We start from the raw sequence: 24,561 nt of genomic DNA, 5'->3' as shown, positions 1-24,561 counted from the left end.
CACTTCGCTATCCTAATCATGAGATGATTTATCCGGATAGCACCTGGCAAACTTGTCGAGCATATCTTGCAGATGGTAACTATCATCTAAGCATCGATGCGGATGATGAGGTAAATTTTCAAATGACCGCACACTCATTTGGTAAAACCAAAAAGACATCATTGAATAAGAGGGCGAATAGGAGTGGTACTGAATTACTCCGCACTGCGGAATGAATGCAGTCGATGCAAACGATCCTGTCTTTACGTATAGCCGTCGGTTTGTCCAATGAGCCTTCAGCCAATCACAGAGTCTATCCGAGAAACCAAGATGGTAAAGATGGATCCTGATACAGAAGGAAGTAAAATTATCCCACGATGGTTAGTAATATCCGATTTGTCTCCTTTTTTGTGTGCTGGCGTCATACATGAGCTTTTCCAGGTTGCAGGGAACGTCAAAGGTTTTTCTTTAACGCCAGAACACTTTTTCAGCACGTACGATTGGATGTCGTCTGGACTAGCAATAGATCATGACCGTAACTCTGCTAATGCCGTAACAACCATCTCAGCATTGCGATAACAAAAACATCCTTGTCAAGAACGTCACGTCAACGGAGGCGAAGTGAATAGCGTTGCTAGTATCTGGGTAATGGATCAGGTGCATTCCGTTTAACTTGACGATGGCTGAAGTCACCAAAGAGAATTATCGTATCACGGTCAGAACGGCTCTTGATTTCAACAAAAGTGTCTAGATGCAATTAAATATGGTCGCAATCCTTGCTTTTGTCTGGTGGAATATACACAACGCCGATGGAAATAATGTTGCCAACCTTGGCAATTTGCACCCATATCGGCATCGATGCTTTTGCAACGACTCGACCACTTCTCCGGAAACTACTAAACAGGTGCACCTCGAATTACCCGAAAGACATTGTATAAGCATTGCTGAATTATTGACGAGAGGTGATGTGATCATCGAGCCAAGTCTTAGTAAAAACGTACACCTCGTACGAGAGCTCTAGAACACATTCGTAGGTCTTGTTTGTCGGCCCACGGACGTTTCGATAGAAGATGTAGAATGACTCACTGGGGGAGCTTAACTGACCCATTGCACTAGCATTCACTGGCGTGCCCATGCTGCGGCACGTGCCTCACTATCTTTTTGAAATTGAATAAAAAATAAATAATTTCCGTGATCCAGAAGTCCGTAGTTTTCAATTTAATCTGTAATTTTTTTGCAAAGAAATTGTTGTAAATATAGCAGGGCTTCGTCGTAATAGGTAAAGCAATTCTAATTTTCATCATTTGTTGGATGGATTTAATGAATACTCCAAAAGTTCTGCTGCTGATTTGACTAAAACACACTTACCTTCCGATCCGTGAACTTTGAAATCACTGAAAAGCGACTATTAAAGCATATTATTGAAATTACGCAACTGACTTTATTTCTAAAATTCGTCGTACCGTTTTAAAATCCGTCCATCAAAATTTTCCATCGTCCGAACCAAAAATCAAAACAATGTTTACGAAGCTAACGCGCATGTATTTGTGTAGGACGGCGTGACAAATATTATTCTACAAAATTTCTGCAGGTCAGGCAAGTTTTCCTGGCTGTAGAATAACGACAATGCCTTGCATGAGTTATTTTCATTTATGAATGATGGAAATTAAAACGATTAGTCGACATTGCCTGCTTCGTCGCACGAAAAAAACGTAGGAAATTTGGCTGGTAGGACTTCTTTAATGATAAAAAGCATTTAAAGAGACCTCAGCTCACTTTGATTGATCGCATGTGATAGACAACAAACTAAAATATTAGGAACTTACTAGTTTTGCATTGTGTGTCAAAATGCTGATATTTTTAATAATTTGTGTTGGATAGGAGGGGAATAGGCAATTACGACGATGTAGCAACAAGTTGCGTAAGAATAATAGTTCCAAGCCTGATTTAAGCTTAAACCACTGATTTCAAGTCCAATTTTAAGTTTATTTTCAAGCCTAATTTAGGTTTAAACAACTGATTTCTGAACTGAAGTGAAATTTGAATCCGACATAGAATAGGCGGGAAAACAGTGGAAAGGGAAAAACGAGAGAAAAAACAAAAGAAGGTAAAAGAAGAGGAGACTGTTAAAAAACAAGGAAAAAAAGAGAAAAAACGGAAAAACAATAGCGAAAATGAAGAAAACCAGGATCAACTGGACAGAAAAGAAGAAAAACGGAACAAATAAGAAGGAAAAACGGGATAGAAAAGGAGCAACAGAAAAAAAGCAAATTCAGGAGCAGGAAAATTGAGACCCATACACAGTAAAAGTGAAAAACAAAGTAAAGAATAGAAGACAAATGGGATAAAACGAAAAAAAGAACGTAATTGAAAAGAAAGATATGATAAGAAGAAGAAAGGAACAGACGAAAACAAAAAAAAAGTTAGGCCATTACAAATATTAAAAAAAGTTTTTGTCCCTCCGGTGAAGGAAAAGGAGGATATGATTAGAGGAAGAAAAGAACAGACGAAAACAAAAAAAAACAAAAAAAAGTACGAAAAATGAAACAGAAAAGATGAAAACCAGAGAAAACCCAAGATTGAAAAGGACGAAAAACGAGACTGGAAAAGAAGAGGTAGAAGAAACAGCGGGCAGAGAAATAAAAGAGAAGAGAGAAAAGGAGAGAAAATAAAACAAGGCAGGCGTCACAGAAAAAACGTGACAGACAGGGTGGGAAAACGCGAAACTAAAAGGTAAAAAACAAGTCAAGAAAGAAAAAATGGAACAGAAAACAAGAGAAACCATAAAGGAAAATGAGAATAGCGAGAAAGAAAAAACCGATAGAGAAAACAAGGTCAAACGGGATATAAAAGAAGAAAACGGAACAGAAAAACAAGAACGACGGACCAAAAATAAAAGGAAAAAGGAAAAAGACGAAAATCGGGAGATAGAAAAGAAAAACCGAAAAAAGGAAACCAAAACTGCACGAACGTGACAAAAAAAGAAGAGAAAAACGAGGCATCTGAAAGAGGAAAACCAGATGAAAGTGAAAAACGAGAAGGAAAAAAAGTTATAGACAAAAATAAAAATCGCAAATGAAAAAAGAAGAGAAGAGAAACGATGGAAAACGGGGGAGAAAATTAGAAAATATGAATGAAAAACAAATGATTGAAAATGCGACAATAAACGAGGAAAAACGGAAAAATGATATAGGAAATACGTGACAGAAAAAAGAAAACGCGCGAAATAGAAGAAAAAAAGAGAGCAAAAACTAGTACAGGAAAATGGGATAAAAAATGGAAAACCGAAACTGGAAAAGAGAAAAAAAGGAACAGAAAAGACATGAAACGTGTGAGAGAATAAGACGAAATACGTCATCTCAATTTCAAGTAAAACTTCAAGTCGTGTTTCGAAGAAAAAGAAAAGGTTAAAATATAACAGCAGGAAAACGCAGAAACGGTAATAGAAAAAGTGGTAAAACGAGACAGAAAAAGAAAAAAACAGAAAACAAAAAGTGATCGGAAGAGAAAAACAGAACGTGACAGAAAAGAACGAAAAGCAGGAAGGTCGGAATAGACGAAAATGAAAAGAGATGAAAACCGAAACTAAAAAAACAAAAAAGAGTCAAAGCGGAACAGAAAATTACTAAAAAAAACGAGACAGGGAAAGAAGAAAAATCGACCTGCAAACGAGAAAAAACGAAAAAAATAGCAAAAAGACGAAAACGGAACAGGAAAGAAAACACGGAAAACCAGGAATACGGTACAGGGGACTAAGGGGACGAAGGGACTAAGAGAAAACATTAGAAACAAAACTCGAGTGAAGGAGTGAAAAGAAGAAAAAAATGAAACAAGAAACAAAGAACAACGGAGCAATGAAACAGGAAATGGAGTAAAAAATGGGACTGAAAAGAGGATAAACGGAACGGACAAGTGGTAAAACGAGAATAAGACGAAAAATGTCAATCCTACTTCGCCAATCCTATTCCTACTAAAATTTCGGGTCTAATTTCGTATCCTAATCCGGTTGAAGTAAAACTTCGAGTTCATATTAGTTCAAATTTAAGTTTAATTTAATGTCCAAGTCAAGTTCAATTGTTATCTCTTATCTCTTGTTCAATTTAATTTCAATTTATGTTCAATTTCAATTCTAATTTTAAGTTCAATTTTGTGCTTAATTTCAAATCTCATTCCAAGTCTAATTCAATTCCAAGATCAAATAAAAACTTCAAAAATTCTGTTTAAGGTCTGCTTTCATGTCGAATTTCAATAAATACTTTCAGTCTGAATTACTCTATATTGAAATCCAATTTTGAGTCCGATTTCAACTCTAATTTCTAGCAATCTAATTGCTAGTCCAATTTCAACTTTGATTTTTAATCCAACTGGAACCGAAAGTCCGGAGTTTTCAACCTAATCGGCCGGTATTTTTGTGATAGGTAATAAATAGATTCGCCATCCGGCCATACTGTTTCCGGGTTTACCCGCGCCAAAAACGTTCTGATTGACGTACGAAGAAGATTCAGAACAAGATGGAACCAGTTGAGTTGGAATTGAAATTGGCGAACTTTGGAGTTTACCCTTGCCATTAGGGTGAGTGCAGACTTGTTGGCAACCAATTTAGCTGAATTTGTCCAAGATTTTCGTTTCAAACAAAAAAACTGCTTTTGAAATTGACAGAATCGATGACTGCTAATTTCACCTCAATGTATTTCCAAAGCTGTGTGTGTTTAGGGGTGTCCATATTTTGTCGCGAACAAGCCTTATGAGGTTGGAAAAGTGCGCTACAGCAGTAGTCGGTTGTAAGTTACAACTTGTAACTTATTTTTACATGTATGCGCTTGTTGCCATTTCGTCGGAAGAGTAATAAAGGATAATGGGTATGATAAATTGTTATGATAAATTGTTTCCAAATTCTAATTTTTGATTTAATTTTCTTTATTTGTTTATTTGTTTGTTTATTTATTGTACATCATCTGACATAAAAGTCTTAATGAAGCGACTAAAATGAATTACTTCTAGCTAACCTATTTTTAAACACATAAATGGGTTCGCCAAATTCGAAGAGATGTTCAACACTATTAAAAATTCTCACTCAAAACGCTGTTGGTTCAAAATAACCGAGGTTCGTCCGGTGAAACTGGTTTACAAGCATCGAGGATGGCCGCAGCACACATTGTGAAACACGGAAGTTCATCATAGACAGCAGTTTTGGGGAGTCTATTTCATCGTTAAGCACTTCCGTCAAAAGTAAGGTCTGTTGTAATTTGCGGTGTCGTTCAAGTGTGTCCAATTCAATTAAACGGCAACGATCCGGATAAGAGGGCAGGTTGGCAGGATGTCGCCAGGGTAAATCGCTCAAAGCTAAACAAACGAATCTTCTCTGCACACGCTCAATCCGCAAATTCCAATCGAGCTAGTGCGGGGTCCCAATAACACATACATTTTCCAGTATCGGACGTACAAGAGAGCAGTACAAGGCTTTCAGGCAATGAGGATCCTTGAAGTTCCGTCCTATTCTAGCGATGAAGCCTAATTGTCTACTCGCTTTAGACACGATCGCCGTGCGGTGCCTGTCGAATGTCAGCTTTCTGTCAAGAATAACGCCAAGGTCATTAAAGTGATCCACTCTCTCGAGCGCTTGTCTATTAATCGCATACTCGAAGAGAATTGGCGCTTGAGTTCGGTAAAAAGTAATTACTTCACATTTAACAGTGCTTATAAGCAAAGAATTCAGTTTACACCACGTCGTAAATTTATCTAATAAAAGCTGCAGACCATAACAATCTTCTAAGCTACGAATCGTCAAGTTGATTTTGAGGTCATCGACGTAAACAAGTCGACATTCATTGTCTATAGCATGAGCTGCGTCATTGAAAAATATAATAAAAAGAAGTGGGCCAAGAATGCTATCCTGCGGTACACCAGATTCGTTTGTAAATGCAAATGATAAATCCGATCCAAGCTTGTCTTGTAAAACTCTATTACACAGGAATGATTTCAGCCACGTGACAAACTGCTGAGTAGCACCCAAGCGCAAAATTTTGGTTAGCAGTGTAAGGTGATCAATACGGTCAAACGCTGCTTTCAAATCTGTATATATTACGTCAACTTGTGCTTTACGTTCGGTTTCTAATATACAGTTCGACACGAAATCCAAAAGGTTTGTAGTCACGGAATGACCAGGTACAAATACATGCTGATCGGGATCAATGTAGTTCTTAGTGGTACTCATAATAACTGTGCTAACAGCTATTTCAAATAATTTGGATGCAGCCGATAAGTTAGTTATGCCTCGGTAATTTTTCACATTTTTCACAAAATAACAGCCGGAATCCCATCCTGGCCAGCCGAATACGAACATTTCAATTTTTTCGCAGCAGTAGTAATCATTTGTGGTGTAATTTCAAAAATATCAAGATCTATAAGGTCAGCGGGAACGTTTTCAGCAGCACGCAAAGCACTATCATCTGAAGAAGACTCAGCGGCGAATACCGAAGAAAAAAACCTTACGAAAAGCTCACACGCAGCAGATCCCGAGCATGATTCCTCATCACCGAGGTACACATCAGTAGTAGTTGAGCGGCATTTTCGTTTTGAATTTTCAAAATTCCAGTTTTTTTCGGATTCCTGCGCAAATCTGTTTGGTTTCTCAAAACATACGATTTGTAAAGACTGGAATTCAACCTACGGTATTCATCGCTAGAACGCTTAAAATCATTTTTTGTTGCAGCAGATTTCCAACGACGAAATTTGCGCAAACTTGCGTTTCGCTGCCTTTTCAGTACTCTCAAAAGACAATTACTCCACGCAGGTGAGTGCGGTTGTCTAACAACTGGCAAATTGTCACTAAGCCATGAACGAATAATTTCACAAAAACGTTCGGCCATCCAATCAACATTGTCGCTGTGCAGTAAATCAAAGCAGTCTATACTAGAGATATATGCAGAAAAGGCAACCAAATCGATCCTGCGATAATTCAACTCACACATCACAGAAATAGCGTAAGAACGAGCAGCATCATGGTGTATACCAGACAGAAGCGAAATAGTCAGCGGGGGATGGTGTGAGTCCACCGGCAGCAACGGAGCAACATACCTATCGACTGTGACATCACGCTCAGAAGAGTGAATTACGGTGTAAAATAGCCTGGTTCAAATTCAGGAAATCCATGCCGTCAATGAGTGCGGCCCTCGTAGTGGAGAGTGTCGTGGAATTATTATGCCTAATAGCACCTTCGCTGTAGTCCCAAACAATACGGGGTTGATTGTAATCACCGCAAACTAAGGTAGTACAATGATCATCGTAGCTCCCACAAAAATCGCGGACATAAGCGACGAGTGCATCGATGATTACTTTATCATTACTCTTGTCCGGGGGAATATATACAGCACACATTAAAAGCTTCAAACCGCTGATAATCGCTTGTACGCAAATCTGCTCCAGACATCTACCGTGGGCACTTTCGGTGATCGAGCTCGTGTGTTGTCGTGCGGCGGCAATCAAAACACCACCAAAAGAACGTTTATTACTGTTCGGTGAATTGCGATCGCAACGAAAGACGTTGAAGCCACTACCAAATAACTGCACTGAAAGGATGTTATCGTCGAGCCCGGTTTCAGTAAACATGATGACGTCGAAGTTACAGTCGTTGATCGCCAAGAAAGCATCATCAATTTTAGTTCTCAATCCGCGCACGTTCTGATGGTAAATCCATATTTTAGATGAACTACGATCGGTATGCTGAAAAGATGAGCGGTACAGCAGAGGAAGCGCAAGATGACTATTGTAATACTCGCCTCTGGTGGGAGCCCGCAGACTCCCACCGTCAATGGATGATCGCAAAAATGATGATTCTACGACCCTCTAAATAACAATCCAGCCGGCCATGAAGCAGGGTCAAGTGCGATGGATTTTACGTCGGGATCCAATCCGATTTTATGCACTGATTCTCGAAAGCACGCGATTTTAATCTAAAAATCTAATGCATGCAATGATTCGAGAAACATAAACTGAGGACTATTTCCCTGCTATTACTGGGCTGTAAGCAACGAGCTTAGAAGACGTAAGTTCCCAGTGATGGTTATATTTGCTCTTCCGCTGAATTTACGATAAAAAGATTGTTTTTCTTTGTAGAAAGACAGAATGAAAAGTCTCGAAAAGTCACTTACGTCACTCTAACCAATAATAATTTATACCAAACATTTGAAGTCAAAACCATTAAGTCGCAATATTAGCTGACAGTTCCATCCGTCGTAAACAAAAATAATATTGTGGAAAATTTGGGTGTGCCTCACACTAGCAGTCATCCGTCGACAACAGCTGCAGTAATAGTCGCTGGTAGTTCCAATGAAACCATTTCGGTGCAGTTTCTGAGCAATCACCTGCCTGCCGCCCTCGCAGCACAGCTCTCAATTGTGCAAGAGCTCTTAGAAGCTGATTGAAACCCTTTCGTCTGGGTGGGAGAAAACCCATGAACCATCGCATCCTCGGTATCGAGGAAAGCTCTCTTCGCCAGGTTACCGAGCGAGGACTACGGACTAACGGAAAAGGGTGGATTATCAAAACACAGCAGAAAGTGCTCCTCTCGGTGGTGGATGCGGCCGGGTGTGCTGTACACAATTTAGAGCCTTCCGGTTGCATTTTCGACGAATTTGCATGTTGGTTCCCTGTCAGTCGAAGTTTTTCCTCCCTTTTCGACTTTGAATGAGGCAGACTGTGTCATCACTATCATCGTCATCATCATCACCATCATTATCATTACAATGATCGTCATTCTCATCATCGGTATCGTTCGAATCTGAGCACAGTAGTACTGTTGTAGACGCAGTCTGAACTTGGGACGAGAAATTGCCTTTCGGTGCTTTTTTTCGAATCGGTGACCGTAAGAGATCACTAAACCTCGTCCTCGTCCGGGACTCGGTCGAGAAGTGGTTGAAAGCGGAAAGGCAGGTAGTACCCGAATGAAACTTTTCCATTTGAATCTAAACATCGGTACTTTTTTCCGGTTTTCATCGCAAACGATGTTGGTCCTGCTGCTTACCATGTGACGACGTTGCTGATGGAGCCAGGAATTATGCATGAAGCGATATGGTCCAGTGCCGATGGACTTACTGACGGGGCAGCGTATATACGAGAAGGACAAATGATAACAATGATGACGGCGGTGACCGAGGTACTTCTGATGGGTGTTGTTTTAAGATAATGGCGCTAAGCGTTGTGTTTGGTTTGTACGGTGGTTCTGCCGGTCGTCCAGCGAATGCCAGGAAATAGTTTCTTTGTAGTGTGGTCTGGAAAATCGGTTGCATGTCTGGAGAGGGTGGGATTTCACTTAAATAAAGTAACGGACAGAGCGTAAAAGGGGAACCAAATAGGGTAGACAGGATAGACGAACCCACAATGAGACGCTTATTGTCAAAGTTCCGTTGATTTCGAATCCGTATTTGTTGAACATTTCAGTAATTCAACCTAACGGTTGGCATTCATTAAACGGTGAAAGATTGTATTTTGCTGTGTTACGTTTCAAAGGTGGGCTGATGGAATGCGATCCGGAAAATCGGGTTTCATTCTCATTTTATCGCCATATATCGGCTGGAACTGTGTTTCTCCGAATCGCGCATTGCATTGTTTCACAATTAAATCGTTAATTAACAGACAATCCGTCGGTTTAAATCTCGCCCGACTCGGAGCACCGACCGCAATAGGAGAAACCAACGGACCGAGAGACCCACTTTGCATCCTAGTAAAATGTTTCAAAAGAACGATTTTGTACTGCTTCCAGCAGCGTGTGTATCGAACACATTCAATTAAATTTAATACAACATTCAAACGTTTTTTCCCCAGCGGTTGTTGGTCGCGGACACGCTGCGGTGGTGGGGAAATAAATAAATGCCACCGGTGTTCCATTTCCACGGCCACTAGCTGACTGACTGACTGCGATGCAGTTTACCCCCAGGTGGACAGGTGCGCGGGGTTTAAAACCAAAGAGGTACTACGGTGCAGTGGGGTGGTGGCGAGTTCCCGTCGCTATCGGGCAATTTCTCACAATAACGAAAAATTTGCGCTTCACTCTTCAACAACCCACAAACTGTGACGTTTTGCAGACAGGGATGCACTTTGGGGCTGGCTTTTTGTGAAATAAAAAAATTATAATTATTATTTATATCAAATTGAATGTAAAAAATAATCACATTATTGCAGTAAAGTCCAAACTAATATTAGACCACCGCAAAAAATTCATACTGTACTGGCCAAGGCCATCAAAGTTTCGCATTCGCCAATCGAAACATTCCTAATCGTGGCTCTACTCTACATTCCTGCCAATAAACGTTTTCCAGTCAACCGTTTTAATCCTAAATACATTATGCACCGGGACTAGAAGCGAACCGACGACGACGACGACGGCGACACGAGGCAGACAGATTGCAATCAGCAGCACTTGCACATTACAGATGGGAGCACTGCACTGGGACTGCACTGGGACTGCACTGGGGGTGCCGCTGCCGGCTGGAGCGGACCGCTCAGCCTCGCCTTTGCTTTCGCTTCATACATGTAGGTTGCCATTTTAATTATTGGTACCAACCAACCGAGCTAGCCGAGTGCAATGGTCGTATTTCTTCCCATACAATGCAATGCCACCGAAGCGGCGGCCGTGGCACAAAAAGGCCCATCGCATCGCTCTGACGAGAGTGCAGCAACCCCCGTGCAGCCCGTGTCGTGTCCTCGTTTGCGAATCAACAATGCTTCAACCTGCACGTGACTCCGAGATATAATCTGTTGCAGACTTCAGACCACGGCCGGCCGCGCTCCATCCACCGAACTTGGCTGCCTGGTACCTACTGTTGTTCTCGGCAGCCAAGCAACATAAGCGACAATAGTGAAGTTTGCCGTTCCATCCTCCTTTCGTCCGTGGCTTGTCCGCTACCCGATGGGAAACCCGTCACCATCAATCGTGAAATAAAAAGTGAGTTGGAAACGGTGCGCGGCGAAATTCTCATTCGTTTGTTTGCTGTTAAATATTTTTAATTGCAAAATCACGAGAATGTAAATAAAATGTAATTAAATGAAAACGATAGTCGGCGATTTTTTTTTTCCACCGTCAGAGCCATTCGCCATCGAAGGGCCTACGGTTGAACGGATCCGCATCGACCTACCTCAAAGAACGAACGCGATTTCGATCCGTTCCGAGCGTTGCGGCGGTCGAGTGTAGTGGAGTGGAGTGGAAGCAAAGGTGTTGTGCAACGTGGATTATTTCAATTGCGAAAACGCTCAATTCACGGTACCGACCGACCGGCAGCATACCCATGACAGCGCGGCAACCAGATTACTCTGGCAATTTAAAATTGATCAAATAAAACGAATGTACCATTTTAAACATATCAATCAGAGAATCAGAAAGCAAACCATTAGTCTGCGCATAAGAGCACTTCTGTCTGTACCACCCACCACCACCCATTTCGAAGCGGGCTGGGGGGAAGGTAGTAGGTAACATCCAGTGGAAATCTCGGCCGGAAATCAGAATGCATTGCTCGTCGGTCGGTAAGTGACGGGTAGATACACATTGCATTCCATTCTGAATTTTTACATATGCTCGAACGCGATGTTGTTATGTATGTTTTTATGACCTTTCGCTGTTCCGGTTTTATTTATCTGTTTTTATTTCTTCTGCTTTCGTTTCTCTCGTTACAGTACGAACCGGTCTTCGATTCGGCTTCCAGTGTGCCGTACCTGAATCATATCATTCTGCACGAGTGCCAAGGCTCATCGCCAGAGCTGGAAATCATGTCCCGGGAGAACGGACGACCTTGCTACCAGGCTGACCGATCGATACTGACGTGCAATTCGATCGTGGCCGCCTGGACCCGGGGATCGGAGGTAGGTTAATTCCGGGAATCGATTACAGTTTACAGCTTTGATGTCGTTTTCACTTGTTTACTGGTGCAATATTTTGCTTCTGGGTGCCGGCTTGCAGTGTTTTTCACGTTTCACGAGGAACTATTCTTATACGTTTGCAAGTTATTTACTAGCGTTGAGGCCGAACTACAGTATTTCGAGTCAAGTGTTTTTTTATCGTATGTAAATTAAATGTGTACCGAATAGAATTACTCTAGTTAACTTTAACTCAGAAAATCATAAAAATTCATGGATTTCAGTGGTGGGATTTCAGCAGTTTTGGCCAAATAAATACCATTAGTTTCTCGGTATAAAGTAACATCTCTTCAAAAATAAAACCATATCTCTAGATTGCTCTTGGATAGAGTAATCTTTTTTCGCCGTAAGATACCTATTTTCATGTGAAATCTGATGCTCATGCCTTTGTTTAGGGCAGATGATTGTTTCTTGATGTTTTGGTCAAATGAACTCACTCGAACTTTCTCGAACTTGTCTGTAAAAGTAAATATGTCTAGATTTCGCGGTCCCTGGTTCATACTTTTCTATTAGTGAAAAGACAGTGGAGGTTAAAGGTGTTTATTCACAGCACCCGTTTGTTTCTTTTTGTTTTAGCCAGATAATAATCATTTTACCTTGAAACAAAGGCAGAAACTTTTTGGGGCGAACCAACCAACGGTTGAAAGCCCCATCAAATAGTAAATCTATACCTATAAAAAAGGATTGCTGTCTGTCTGTCTGTCTGTCTATCTGTCTGTCTGTCCGTATGTTCCTTATAGAATCGAAAACTACTGAACCAATCGGCGTGAAAATTTGCATGTAGAGGTTTTCGTAGCCAGGAAAGGTTTTAGTGATGGTTAGAGACCCCGCCCCCACTAAGAGGGGGGCTCCCATACAAATGAAACACAAATTTCTGCATAACTCGAGAACTAATCAAGCAAATAGAACAAAATTTGACATGTGGGTGTTTTCGGTGACAAGAATTTATTCTATGGTAAATTGAGACCCCTCCCCTCTTTATAAGGGGATTTATAACTCCTTTCCCCTTTAAGAGGGGGGGCTTTCATACAAATTTCCTCATAACTCGCAAGCAAATAGAACCAAATTTGGCATGTGAAGGTTTTCGAGGGCAAGAAAATTTTCTATGGTGAATTAGGACCCCTCACCACTTTAAGAGGGGGGGCTCCTGTACAAATGAAATACAAATTTCCTCATAACTCGAGAACTAATCAAGCAAATAGAACCAAATTTGGCGTGTGGGTGTTTTTGGAGGCAAGAATTTTTTCTATGATGAATAAGGACCTCTCCCCACTTTAGGAGGGGGGCTCCTATACAAATGAAAAACACATTTCTTCATAACTCGAGAACTAAACAAGCAAATGGAACCAAATTTGACATGTAAGTGGTTTTGGAGGCAAGTTTTTTTCTATGGTGAATTGAAACCTCTCTCCTCTTTAGAAAGCGAGTTATGACCCATCTCCCCTTTGAGAGGGTGGGCTTCCATACAAATGAAATGCAAATTTCCTCTTATCTCGAGAACTCATCAAGCAAATGGAACCAAATTTGGCAAGGTTTTTCGCAAAATGATATTCGGCGTAATGTTGTACAATCATGGCGAATATTACTATATTTGTATTCGCAGCATGCCACCCTATTAAAGTAAGACGTAGTCCTACGTCAAAAAACCGCGTTAACTCGAAAAATGATGTAAAAAACCGTGTTAATTCGAAAATCGTCATTAAAAATCCATTTTAATGCTAAAATCATAAAAATAAACCGAGTAAATAAAGACACCCAACAAAATCGGCACGTCAAGTTTACGTGAAAACATATGTAATTCTCATCCATCACACTTTTCATGTAATTTTCATGTGAATTATTGGTAACTCGCACTCATACTAACCAGTTTGCGTGCGATCCCGGTAAATTTTACCAACTTTTCCATTAACTAGTACATGAAGTTGATGTTAATTTCTGTGCAGAAGTTTACAGGATTTTTCACGTGGATGCGACGTGACGATTTTTTTAACTGTATGATATGTGCTGTCAACAAAAGCCATAGGGATCATTCAATAATGACGTCTACAGTTTATGGGAGGGAGTGTCAAATTTGTAACAGACTGTGACAGAGGGGGAGGGGGTTTGGGCAAAAGGAAAAAGACTACAAAACTTTAGTTTTTCAATCATTTATTACTCTTAAATTTATTTTGGTTTTAGAAGTTCGTTATAAAGTTCAACATCGGCGAAACAAATAAATAAAACTGATTCTCTCTTGCCTTCGCTTCAAATTAGTGACGATTTGCAATAGAAGACCACGTTGTCTGGGTCCTGGTGTGTAGTTCATAAATCAAGCGCCGTAGAAATAAATGTTAAAAATTATAAACAAGTCGGCAATTCGATAAAAAATCCGTAAAAAGTCTACTCGCCGGGCGGAGAAAAATACCAAAATACGTGAAATCTTCTTGTTATTTTGTTAAAAAAAACTCTTGGGTGCTCATTTTATCTTTCAAAATCAGGAAATTTTAATTTAAATTTTCCGAGAATAAACGCAACTGTTTTCTTTTATGTATGAATCGTACACTAAACTCTTAAAAGGTTAGGCAAGTTTTATTAACCACCTTTTACTTTTAACATGCTTTTTAGGGGGGTACTTTTTGATTTGTGACAAAATCGGATAGAGGGAGGAGTCTAAAGAGCAGAAATTTTATGGACGTCATATTCGAACCGTCCCATTCCATTAGAATCATTATAGAATTTTAAGATTTTATGAACCTCAAGATTAAGATATCCAAAAATATCGGGGTTTCCTTCCAGTTGAAACCAGTAATCAATATTTAGCAAATTCAGAATACACATTCGATTCCCTATTAGACCAACTCAATTGAAAAGCATCTGCAATATGAAGATTTTTAAACATTCAAATGAATCGGAAGGCACCTTTTGGATTTCAAATGCCGACCGTTTTATGACTTATGCATTATAATAACTGAGTGCCCGATCTTATTCTTACTTACTTACTTTCCCCTAATTTGACATCTCTCCTCGCTTGTCAACTGCCTATAAAGAAAGAACAATACATTTGCCTAATTTAAAGCTATTGCGACCGCTCTAGCCCTTTCCCTTTCAGACCACCTCGTGTCTTTCAACCACTTGTACATATACTATCAAACAAAACAAAACAAGCAAACAAAACTTTCCTTATTTCGACCTTCCTCCCTTCGTCAGCTACTCTATGCCGATTCTTTTACGACAAGAAACATGTATGTCAAGTTTGACGAAAAACCATCCAGGCGTTCCGGAGTTATGGTGGTTCCTTAGAATTCCTTAGAAATGTGAAAAAATCCGAAGATTTTGGCTAAGGATATGTATTTGAGGCTCAAAAAACCTGATAAATCCGTAGATTTCCGTAGATCTGGCTTCTCTGCTTAGTCTTTGTTGGCTGCCTGTTGCACAGTACGGTGCCACAGTCCAAGAGAAACCAATTTCCGTTTCGGTTCTTCTTTCCAAATCATCAACCTATGGTAAAAGTACACGACAAGCGCAAGTAAATTGCTCATCCGACGATGTCCGACGTGTTTCGGCCGTGCCCATGTACCTAGTGGCTATATTTTTGTGATTTTTTTTTTCATGTGTGGACTTATTGCTGCGACCAGTATAGTTGATATATTGTAATATCGCCCGGGTGTTTGCTGTATGACCTGCACTGAATTTCTTTTTGCTATAATCGCTATTGAGTGAGCGATATGCTAATTAAATTTTATGCGTGCTTATGTGTATTGGAGTTTACCCTTCCTTCAAAGTTTAAATCTACTTTACCCACTTATTCCTCACTGCCAGCACTATCCCATATTATAGCCGTCCGTGGCGAGGACTTCTTCGTTCCTCTGACCAGTACACTTAACTATAGGAGGGACTTTTGTATTGTCAAAAGGCTTCAGTAGGTAAATATGTAGAATTCAGCAAGACCCAAGTAACAATTTGGGTTTTATTACATTCTTATGATGGCATTTAAGACCAAAATTGGTCTTGAAAACCGCAATAAGAGTACAGTAAAACTAGCATTGTTGCTTGGGGAAGGAAGCGTAAATGAGGGGCCTGAGAATAAATTCATACTAAAGTCATTTGACATCGAATGACTTGATTCTACTAAGATTCGAACCCACGACCACTCGCTTGTCAAAGCAGACTCGGTAACCTTGCGGCTACGGGCCCTCCTATATTTTCGTGACATTGAATCATGCAATAGCGTGATGGTTATTTACCATTACTAGTGGTAACAGCCGACCAGTTGGCTGTTTTACAGTCATTCGTTGTCCCAAACGGTAAAGGAAACTTGATCGAAACGAAAATGTTAAGAGACGATCAGACGCATCAGTTTTGCTGTACAATCGGAGGTATGGCTGCTGTGAAGTATTGAGATACTATGCATAGCGTTCGAGTTCCAGCACAAAATGGAAGGTAAAACATTAAATGACGGTGGTGTTGACTGTTGTAGTAAAAAAGGATCGATAGAAACCTCACTCCGAACCTAATGCTGTTGTCAGCGACTCCGCAAGGTAGACATTAGGGATCACTTTTGTTCATCCCACGAATGAACTATCCACTGTAATTGGCAATGCTTTCAAATTAATTTATACTAACGATGCGAAGTTATTTAATCCAGTAAGCAAGAAAGAGGGATTGTTTGCAACTTTAAAGTGATCTGAAAATTTCATAGCATTCCTGTTCAATATGTAAATTACAAAACAATCACAAAAAACTTCAAGGTATACAGCCCTAAATGTTGTACGAAAGGGTGACGTAGGACTATATCAGATCATCAGATCAAAGACAATTGCCCTTATTCTGCGAGTCATATGACTCAATCCGATAATTGTCACTCGCCGTGACTCGCTACGGCGAGTCGAGTCACCTAGGTGACAACCGTGTCACCTAGGTAACAAACCCCTGTCACCTAAGTGACAAACCGTGTTACCTAGGTGACAAAGCGAGTCATCTAGGTGACAATTGTCACCTCATTCGCGGCAAATCCAAAATAGTCACGTCACTCGCCTCGCAGAATAAGGATGAATGTAAATTGCATTTCTGGCATATGTATATTTATAAGAATCTGTGAGTCCCATTGTTTACGTGAATGTTTAAAAGAGAAGAGCGAAATATTCAGATTCAATTCTTCATTCAATGCAATGGTGGCTTTGAAAATACGTGGACGGGGGTTCATAAGTACAACGCCTGCAACCTTTGAGACATAGAAATTTCTTTTGAAAATCACTTGTGTCCATCATAAAGGTTGAATTGGTAATGAATTATCCTCCTACCACAGGGGTGAGGGATCTCAAAGCATCATAAAATAAATAAATTCAAAATAAATTCATGGCCCCAAAAAACCCCACACGCCAAATTTGGTGCCATTTGCTTGATTAGTTCTCGAGTTATGAAGAAATTTGTATTTCATTTGTATGGGATCTCTCTTTCTTAAAGAAAGCAAGGATTCTAATCCACCATAGAAAAATCCTACCCCCCCCTTGTTAAAAGACGGACTGGTCTCATTATACGATAGAAAAAATTCCTGTCTTCTAAAACCCCCACATGCCAAATTTGGTTTCATTTGCTTGATTAGTTTTAGAGTTATGAGGATATTTGTATTTCATTTGTATGGGAGCCCCCCCTCTTACGTCCTCCTTAAAATTGCTCTCTTACCCCTCTTAAAAATTGCTGGTTATTTTATCTATCCAACGACATATGAATAGTTCAGTTTCGTTCAGTAGTTTAGTAGTTATTAGCATTTGAAATCTTTCATTCAAACGTTACACTTCTATTTTCGTTTTCACAAAATGCTACCCAGTCCCAGTATAGTAAACAAAGACGTAGTCCTACGTCAAAATGTGCTACAATAACGTTATCATACTGTTCTAATTTGATCACATTCCAGTACAACTTGGATGGAAATACCATAGAGAGAATAAGACTTATTCAATAAGTAGAGTTATGAACATGGGAGCTATTCTGGATGCAGACCTAACTTTGAACTACAGCGCTAATACATCGGATTGCGAGTATCACGCACTATTTGCTGTGGCAAGAAAATTAACAGAAATGATCTGATGATGCCTATACAATTAAATCCAGCTATATGAGTCTGGCAGGGTCAAAACTGAAATTCACAAAAGACTGGTGAAGGTTAATGGACGCTTTGGGATGCAGATGTGCTCTTTCGTAATGTAAAAGATGGTGCTCTCCTAGATGAAAACATCTAGATTGCAGATATGACCTTTTCTCATAGAGAATGCTATGATAGCGGTTTTTCAATATCCATAACTCTGATTGTCTGATCTTACTCGGGGCCCCTTTGTCTCTTAGCCACTTGTGCATCTGTTATTGTAACGAAAGTTCTCATAATACATGAAACAGACCCCTTTTTCTTCATTTGAATGTATCTACTCCCTTAGTCGGACCCCCTCCTGTTATCGCCCAGCCACTTTTAAATCTGTCTTCTTTTAGATAACCGTTATGTGTTCGACAAAAAAAACACCTTTAAGTGCTCGACAAGGGTACCCGGGTACCCACAAATTGAAACGCTTGTAACTTTGGCAATTTTTGACCAATTCGGACACTTTTACCACCAAAAGATTCAGGAACTTATCCACTTCCAGTGCGGTTATAACAGAGCCGGAAGTGGCTCGTCTGGTTCCCGGAAATCCGGCAGTCCAAGGATGTGTTCCGGAATTAAAGCACTTTTTATATTTTTGGATGTAATTATAGTAATATGGGTGTCCAAAGTTCTTCCAATTACTCCGACAGGTCATTCTTCATTGTTTTAAGACAATACAATGATATATCCTCGGAATGGCCATTCTGCGACAAGTTCCCGTGAGACCTCCTGTGGCCATAAAACTGTTTGGTTTGCAACACTGGCAATATGGGTGTCTAAATTCATGAAATTACTCCAGAAGGTCATTTATGATTATTTTGATTCTATCTGATGATTTTGCCACGGCATGGCCATTCCGGAACATATTCCCGTGGGGCTTCACAGTTGTCCAAAACCAAAAATATGTGCGCATTAGAGTTTTGAGTGGGAAAACTTGATTTTAGGTTTATGGAACCTTTGGGAGAGTTTCTTGAAATTAAAAGTTCTATCGTATGGTGAAATTCAAATTTTGAATAATCCCCCTAAAAGTGAAATAAAAAATTTATTTTTCTGCAGCTTCAATATAACACATTGATGAGTTCTGCAAAGTTTTAGAGCATATTATTACAAGAAATTTTGCTGAAGACCGTAACCTTCTATCTCTTCAGCGAAGATAGAAAAGTCCTATTTCTTATATGTGAATCTTCAAAATCAGTTTTTCTATTTTAGCTTTTTTTGTAGTTGTTGTATGATTTTTTCAAGTTCTATAAAGTTGTACAAATAGTAAAAATAAACAACTTTGCCGAATGTAGTATACCTCTATCTTTGCTTATTTAGGAGCTGTAAAACTTTTGTTATAATAAATACCCTAACTTTGATCCCCAATTACGCGACTATGCGCAGACGGATACAAATGAAACTTCCTGACTTTTTGTAGTTTTTTATTTAGTCTCAGATTCATGTAATGTAATTTGTATCTGTTTGTCCATAGTTGAGTAATTCGGGGTCAGATTTAGGGTATTTATTATAACAAAAGTTTTACAGCTCCTAAATAAGCAAAGATAGAGGTATACTATATTCGGCAAAATTGTTTATTTTTACTATTTGTACAACTTTATAGAACATGAAAAAATCATACAACAACTACAAAAAAAGCTAAAATAGAAAAACTGATTTTGAAGATTCACATATAAGAAATAAGACTTTTCTATCTTCGCTGAAGAGATAGAAGGTTACGGTCTTCAGTTAAATTTCTTGTAATAATATGCTCTAAAACTTTGCAGAACTCATCAATGTGTTATATTGAAGCTGCAGAAAAATAAATTTTTTATTTCACTTTTAGGGGGATTATTCAAAATTTGAATTTCACCATACGATAGAACTTTTAATTTCAAGAAACTCTTCCAAAGGTTCCATAAACCTAAAATCAAGTTTTCCCACTCAAAACTCTAATGCGCACATATTTTTGGTTTTGGACAACTGTGAAGCCCCACGGGAATATGTTCCGGAATGGCCATGCCGTGGCAAAATCATCAGATAGAATCAAAATAATCATAAATGACCTTCTGGAGTAATTTCATGAATTTAGACACCCATATTGCCAGTGTTGCAAACCAAACAGATTTTTGGCCACAGGAGGTCCCACGGGAACTTGCCGCAGAATGGCCATTCCGAGGATATATCATTGTATTGTCTTAAAACAATGAAGAATGACCTGTCGGAGTAATGGAAGAACTTTGGACACCCATATTACTATAATTACATCCAAAAATATAAAAAGTGCTTTAATTCCGGAACACATCCTCGGACTGCCGGATTTCCGGGAACCAGATGAACCACTTCCGGCTCTGTTATAACCACACTGGAAGTGGATAAGTTCTTGAATCTTTTGGTGGTAAAAGTGTCCGAATCGGTCAAAAATTGCCAAAGTTACAAGCGTTTCAATTTGTGGGTACCCGGGTACCCTTGTCGAGCACTTAAGGGGTAAAAAAATTCGAAGCCCCCCCATTCCACCCTTTTAAGTGCTACATGTAAGCTTATTTTATGAAAAGTTGCAATTCAACTAGTTCTTAGATGTCACAGAGTTTCAGTATCCTTGATCAAAGAAAACTTTAGAATTTCGTACTTTGAAAGCTGAAAAGGGTACCCTGTCGAACACATAACGGATAATCTCTACAAAGCGAGCAAATCTCCCTGTTGTCAATGGTCGTCCTAACCCTCTTTCAGATACCCCCTCTTGTAGTCCAAGTACTCAGCCCCTTGTAAGAGATTGCCCTTACTTCCTGCAACCCTCCCCCCTGCGCTGATTCTTTTATGTCAAAGAACATATGTGTACCAAGCTAGATGAAGAATCGTGCAGGCGATTCCGGAGCTCTGGTAGAATTTGCATTCATACTCACGTCCTTTGCCCGCCCTCCCCCCCCCCCCCCCCTTGTGGGTACTTTACAGTTAGTCTGTCCGACACACAGCCAATTATGCATCTGAGTGGTAAATTCAGAGATTGGTGTTTGATTTTCTAATTATTAAAATATTTTGATCACTATCATCTATCATTTTAAGAGATAATTCCTATTTTATAAAGTCCTAGGATCTTTCGGTAGCAAGCGGTTTTCATTTAATATAATCTAATTATTTTACTACAATATTTGGCGATTCTGAGCCATGAGTTTTTGAGTGATACGGTGCCATCTATCTTTTTGAAGCATGGATGCTGTCGTTCTCTGAACCTATGAAAGGATGTAATAATCACTGTAAAGACCAAAATAAGTATTCTCTAATTCAAATGAAAGGGTATTATGGAAAGTTATTTCAAAATGTAAAAATAAATTTAATGACGACACCTGTAAGTGAAATGTTGGAGGCTGCACCAGTGATTTATATTGTCTGTCTAAAATATAGACAGCCTACATTTTTCCTGTTGCTCCCAAAAGACGAGAGAGGAAAAACAACAGAAATATTTTTAATAAAAATCCGAACCCTCCAGTCTGTCTGCTGTAGCACGATACAATGATTAGAAGTTACTCATGTGCATATGGTGCTGATGGCTATCAGAAACATATGCGAGAAAGTGATGCTATGAAACGAACTGTAATAGAAGAAAGTCGTATAATTGTAAAGCAACAATAAAAGCAAAAGCTATTGAACCATTGGACCTTTACATGGACATTACATGGACCTTTATTTCGACTAATCTAACTTCAATTAAAAGACCAAGTTTATCCAATGTAATCGGCATACCTGACGAAATATTACTCAATAAAAATACCTATCTTCGCAGGAAAATTAAAATCCAAAATCACTCAATTCATGGTGATCCACTCAGCTTACGTTTTCCTCCTACTATGTCATGTTTGATTCAACGTAAAAGTGTAAGCTTAGAGCTTTCCAACTCATAGCTTTGAAATCCTGTTTCAAACATGACACAACCCAAAGCTAGCATTTTTTCTGCACCCATCGAAGACGCGAGTAACAGATGTTCAATAAAATATTTATGTTTCCAATCAAAGCGCTATAAAACTAGAACTGAAACAAGTTTTCCGAATTCTTTATCGTCATTTCCCAACAATGGACCTGCGGCGGCAACCGCGCCGCAGCCAGCGCTCTGGTCTATTATACTTGATAAAACCGAGTTTAACTTTTTTTACGACATCTCCTGTTTTGTTTTGCATTTCGCCTGGCTCAGAATGGCTCCGCTTGGTTGCTCGCTCTTTGTGTGAAACCCTTCCCGATTCGGGGTGAAGCTTCTGGGCAGTAAAAATCTGTTCTCTTGCAGGTTCAATCCCGCTCAATGCGTTGGAATGCCGGTTGCCAGTGGGCAATAAATATAATTTTGAGTTATTGATTTCTGATGGATCCTTTATTTGCGGTTACGCCCCGTAGCAAAAAGGCTACGATGGACGGCAGCCACAATGACAGTCACAATTTTATTACCAACCAGGGCGCAGATTGAACTAAGCAAGCCGTTTTTGTTTCATTCTTTTCTGACATTTGTAGGGTTTTTCGTTTCCAACCGAGGCCGGTTATCCGCTGGATTCGAATCAGGCGCGTTTCTATTTGATGGAGACGCACTACAGCAGCAGTGTAGAGTTTGGCGAAAGTAACACAAACTCCGTCAAAAGCAAGGTGATGGTGGACAATTCTGGACTGAAAATATACTATACGAGTGCGTTGCGAAACCATGATGCAGGAGTGCTGTCCGTAGGAATGGATCCAAATTGGAGGCACATCATTCCACCCGGGCAGGAGCACGTCGTTTCCGAGGGACACTGCGTTGGCGAATGTACCCAGCGAGCTTTCCCAAGAGATGGAATCAATATATTCGCTGTTATGATGCGGACACATCAAATTGGACGGCAAATTAAGCTTCGTCAAATTCGGTATCGGGAGGAATTATTACCGATAGCGCACGACCGGAATACGGACTATAACTATCAGGAGTATCGAAGGCTGAACTCTCCCGTTCGGGTACTTCCAGGGGACCGTCTAATTGCCGAGTGTATCTATGACAGCTCGGGAAGGGCTGCGATTACGCTGGGCGGCTTGACCACCAGAGAGGAAACCTGCCTAGTGTTGACGCTTTATTTCCCGCGGCAAAAAGAACTGACCACGTGCCACTCATTACCGAGCCTGCCGACTGTACTGCATTCGCTGGGAATTAACGAACTGGTTCCGTAAGTAAAAAATACTGTTTTTCTAGCTCATCAACATATAATAAAACATTTCATGCGTAAGTGACGATTAATTAACGTGTCAAATATGATTTTTCTTCCTGCGAAACAAAACAGCGGCTCCAATCCGGTCCGAATCGCGTCCCCGGCGGAACTTTCCGGCATGACGCTCGAGACGCGACTCATCTCTTACGACTGGCGGAACAACTTCAAAAGTTTCCAGTACGTAACGCGCAAAGGATCCTTCAAGCCACTCTGCTGGAGTGCGAAAAATCAACCGCTAGCGGTAAGTGCCTATTTACAGTTGCTTAAATACCCTTTATAACCTGAAGAAGAGTGATGTGCCCCTCTTCAACGACATGGCGTGGCTGCCGTGGATGTTACACGCGGAAGCGCTAACTCCGCCGGATCTCGACAACCGCGCGCGCCGCGGGGGAAGAAGAAAAATGTCCTACATTTGCATTTCACTGAACGTAATATCGTATTTATTAGGGAAGAGCCATTTTCCGAGGGCGGAATTGCTGACTCACCAAGGGCATTTTTCTTGATTGCAAATTTCACATTCTGTCACCTATTACCTTCGGGGTAAATACTGCTGACTGCTGATTTTTGCAAAAAGAAAGTGGTAAAAAATGGAAGTACGAAGTAATGATAGTTGGCCTCCGCTGGCGAAGCATTTAAGAATAAAAAAGACAAACAGTAAAAGTCATGCTAGTTATACATTAAGATTTTCTTATGTTTTTATATCTAAATTACTGAGCATAATAATGAGATGTAAATTTGATCATTTTTGCCTGGTTTATATGCAGGAGATTGAGGTTTATGAGATAAGCAGTGCGATGATTCAGTTTACTGTCTTATGAGTCCAGTAGGTAATGGTGTAACAAAACAATATGGCAAACATTCTACTTAAGACGTTAAGCCTGATGAGGTAGTAAAGACTTATTTTAATGAACATTCAAAATCTTTTCTTCAAATTAGTAAATAACATTGAGATAACTTTATGTTATGGAGTTATGGAGTTATGGAGCCAAAGAAGAATTCGATCAAAGCTTCAGCTATAAGAAAGTTTAATATACCTTCTATGTAGTGTTCGACATCGGAACGAAAATTGAAGTATAGGTTCCGGTCCGGTTAAAAATCGGAACGAACATTTTAGGTCCGATATCGTTCCGGTCCGATTTGGCTCTGTTCCGGTCTATCCGGTCCTAGACATCTGTCTAGGTCTATTCGTTTTCCTGGATCTATTCCTTTATATAATACCTTTATAAAACCTTTATAAAATGAAAAGCGGCGAAGGCACTTTTTTGGCATTTACACGCGACAAGCGGTGTTTTCAAATCACTTACTATATTGTGAGATTTATTGAAAGTTATCCACCGCGCAACTCAAAAATGAAATGCTCTTTCATTGTTG

At 39.9% G+C, this 24,561-nt stretch overlaps 1 protein-coding gene across 1 annotated transcript in view; it reads left to right on the top strand.

Annotated features, from left to right (window-relative positions):
- LOC128735340 (MOXD1 homolog 2-like) overlaps positions 1–24,561 on the top strand; it is a 96,410-nt gene that overhangs the window by 56,732 nt on the left and 15,117 nt on the right. Inside the window, exons 5-7 of the mRNA XM_053829830.1 lie at positions 11,647–11,832; positions 22,472–23,148; positions 23,263–23,431. Of these exons, the coding sequence (XP_053685805.1) occupies positions 11,647–11,832; positions 22,472–23,148; positions 23,263–23,431 (1,032 nt within the window). The remainder of the gene's footprint in view (positions 1–11,646; positions 11,833–22,471; positions 23,149–23,262; positions 23,432–24,561) is intronic.

The sequence above is a fragment of the Sabethes cyaneus genome, chromosome 2 (assembly GCF_943734655.1).
Source record: "Sabethes cyaneus chromosome 2, idSabCyanKW18_F2, whole genome shotgun sequence".
NCBI classification, from domain to species: Eukaryota; Metazoa; Arthropoda; class Insecta; order Diptera; family Culicidae; genus Sabethes; species Sabethes cyaneus.
The sequence above is the reverse complement of the archived record's forward strand: the minus strand, read 5'-3'. Positions and strand labels throughout refer to the sequence as shown.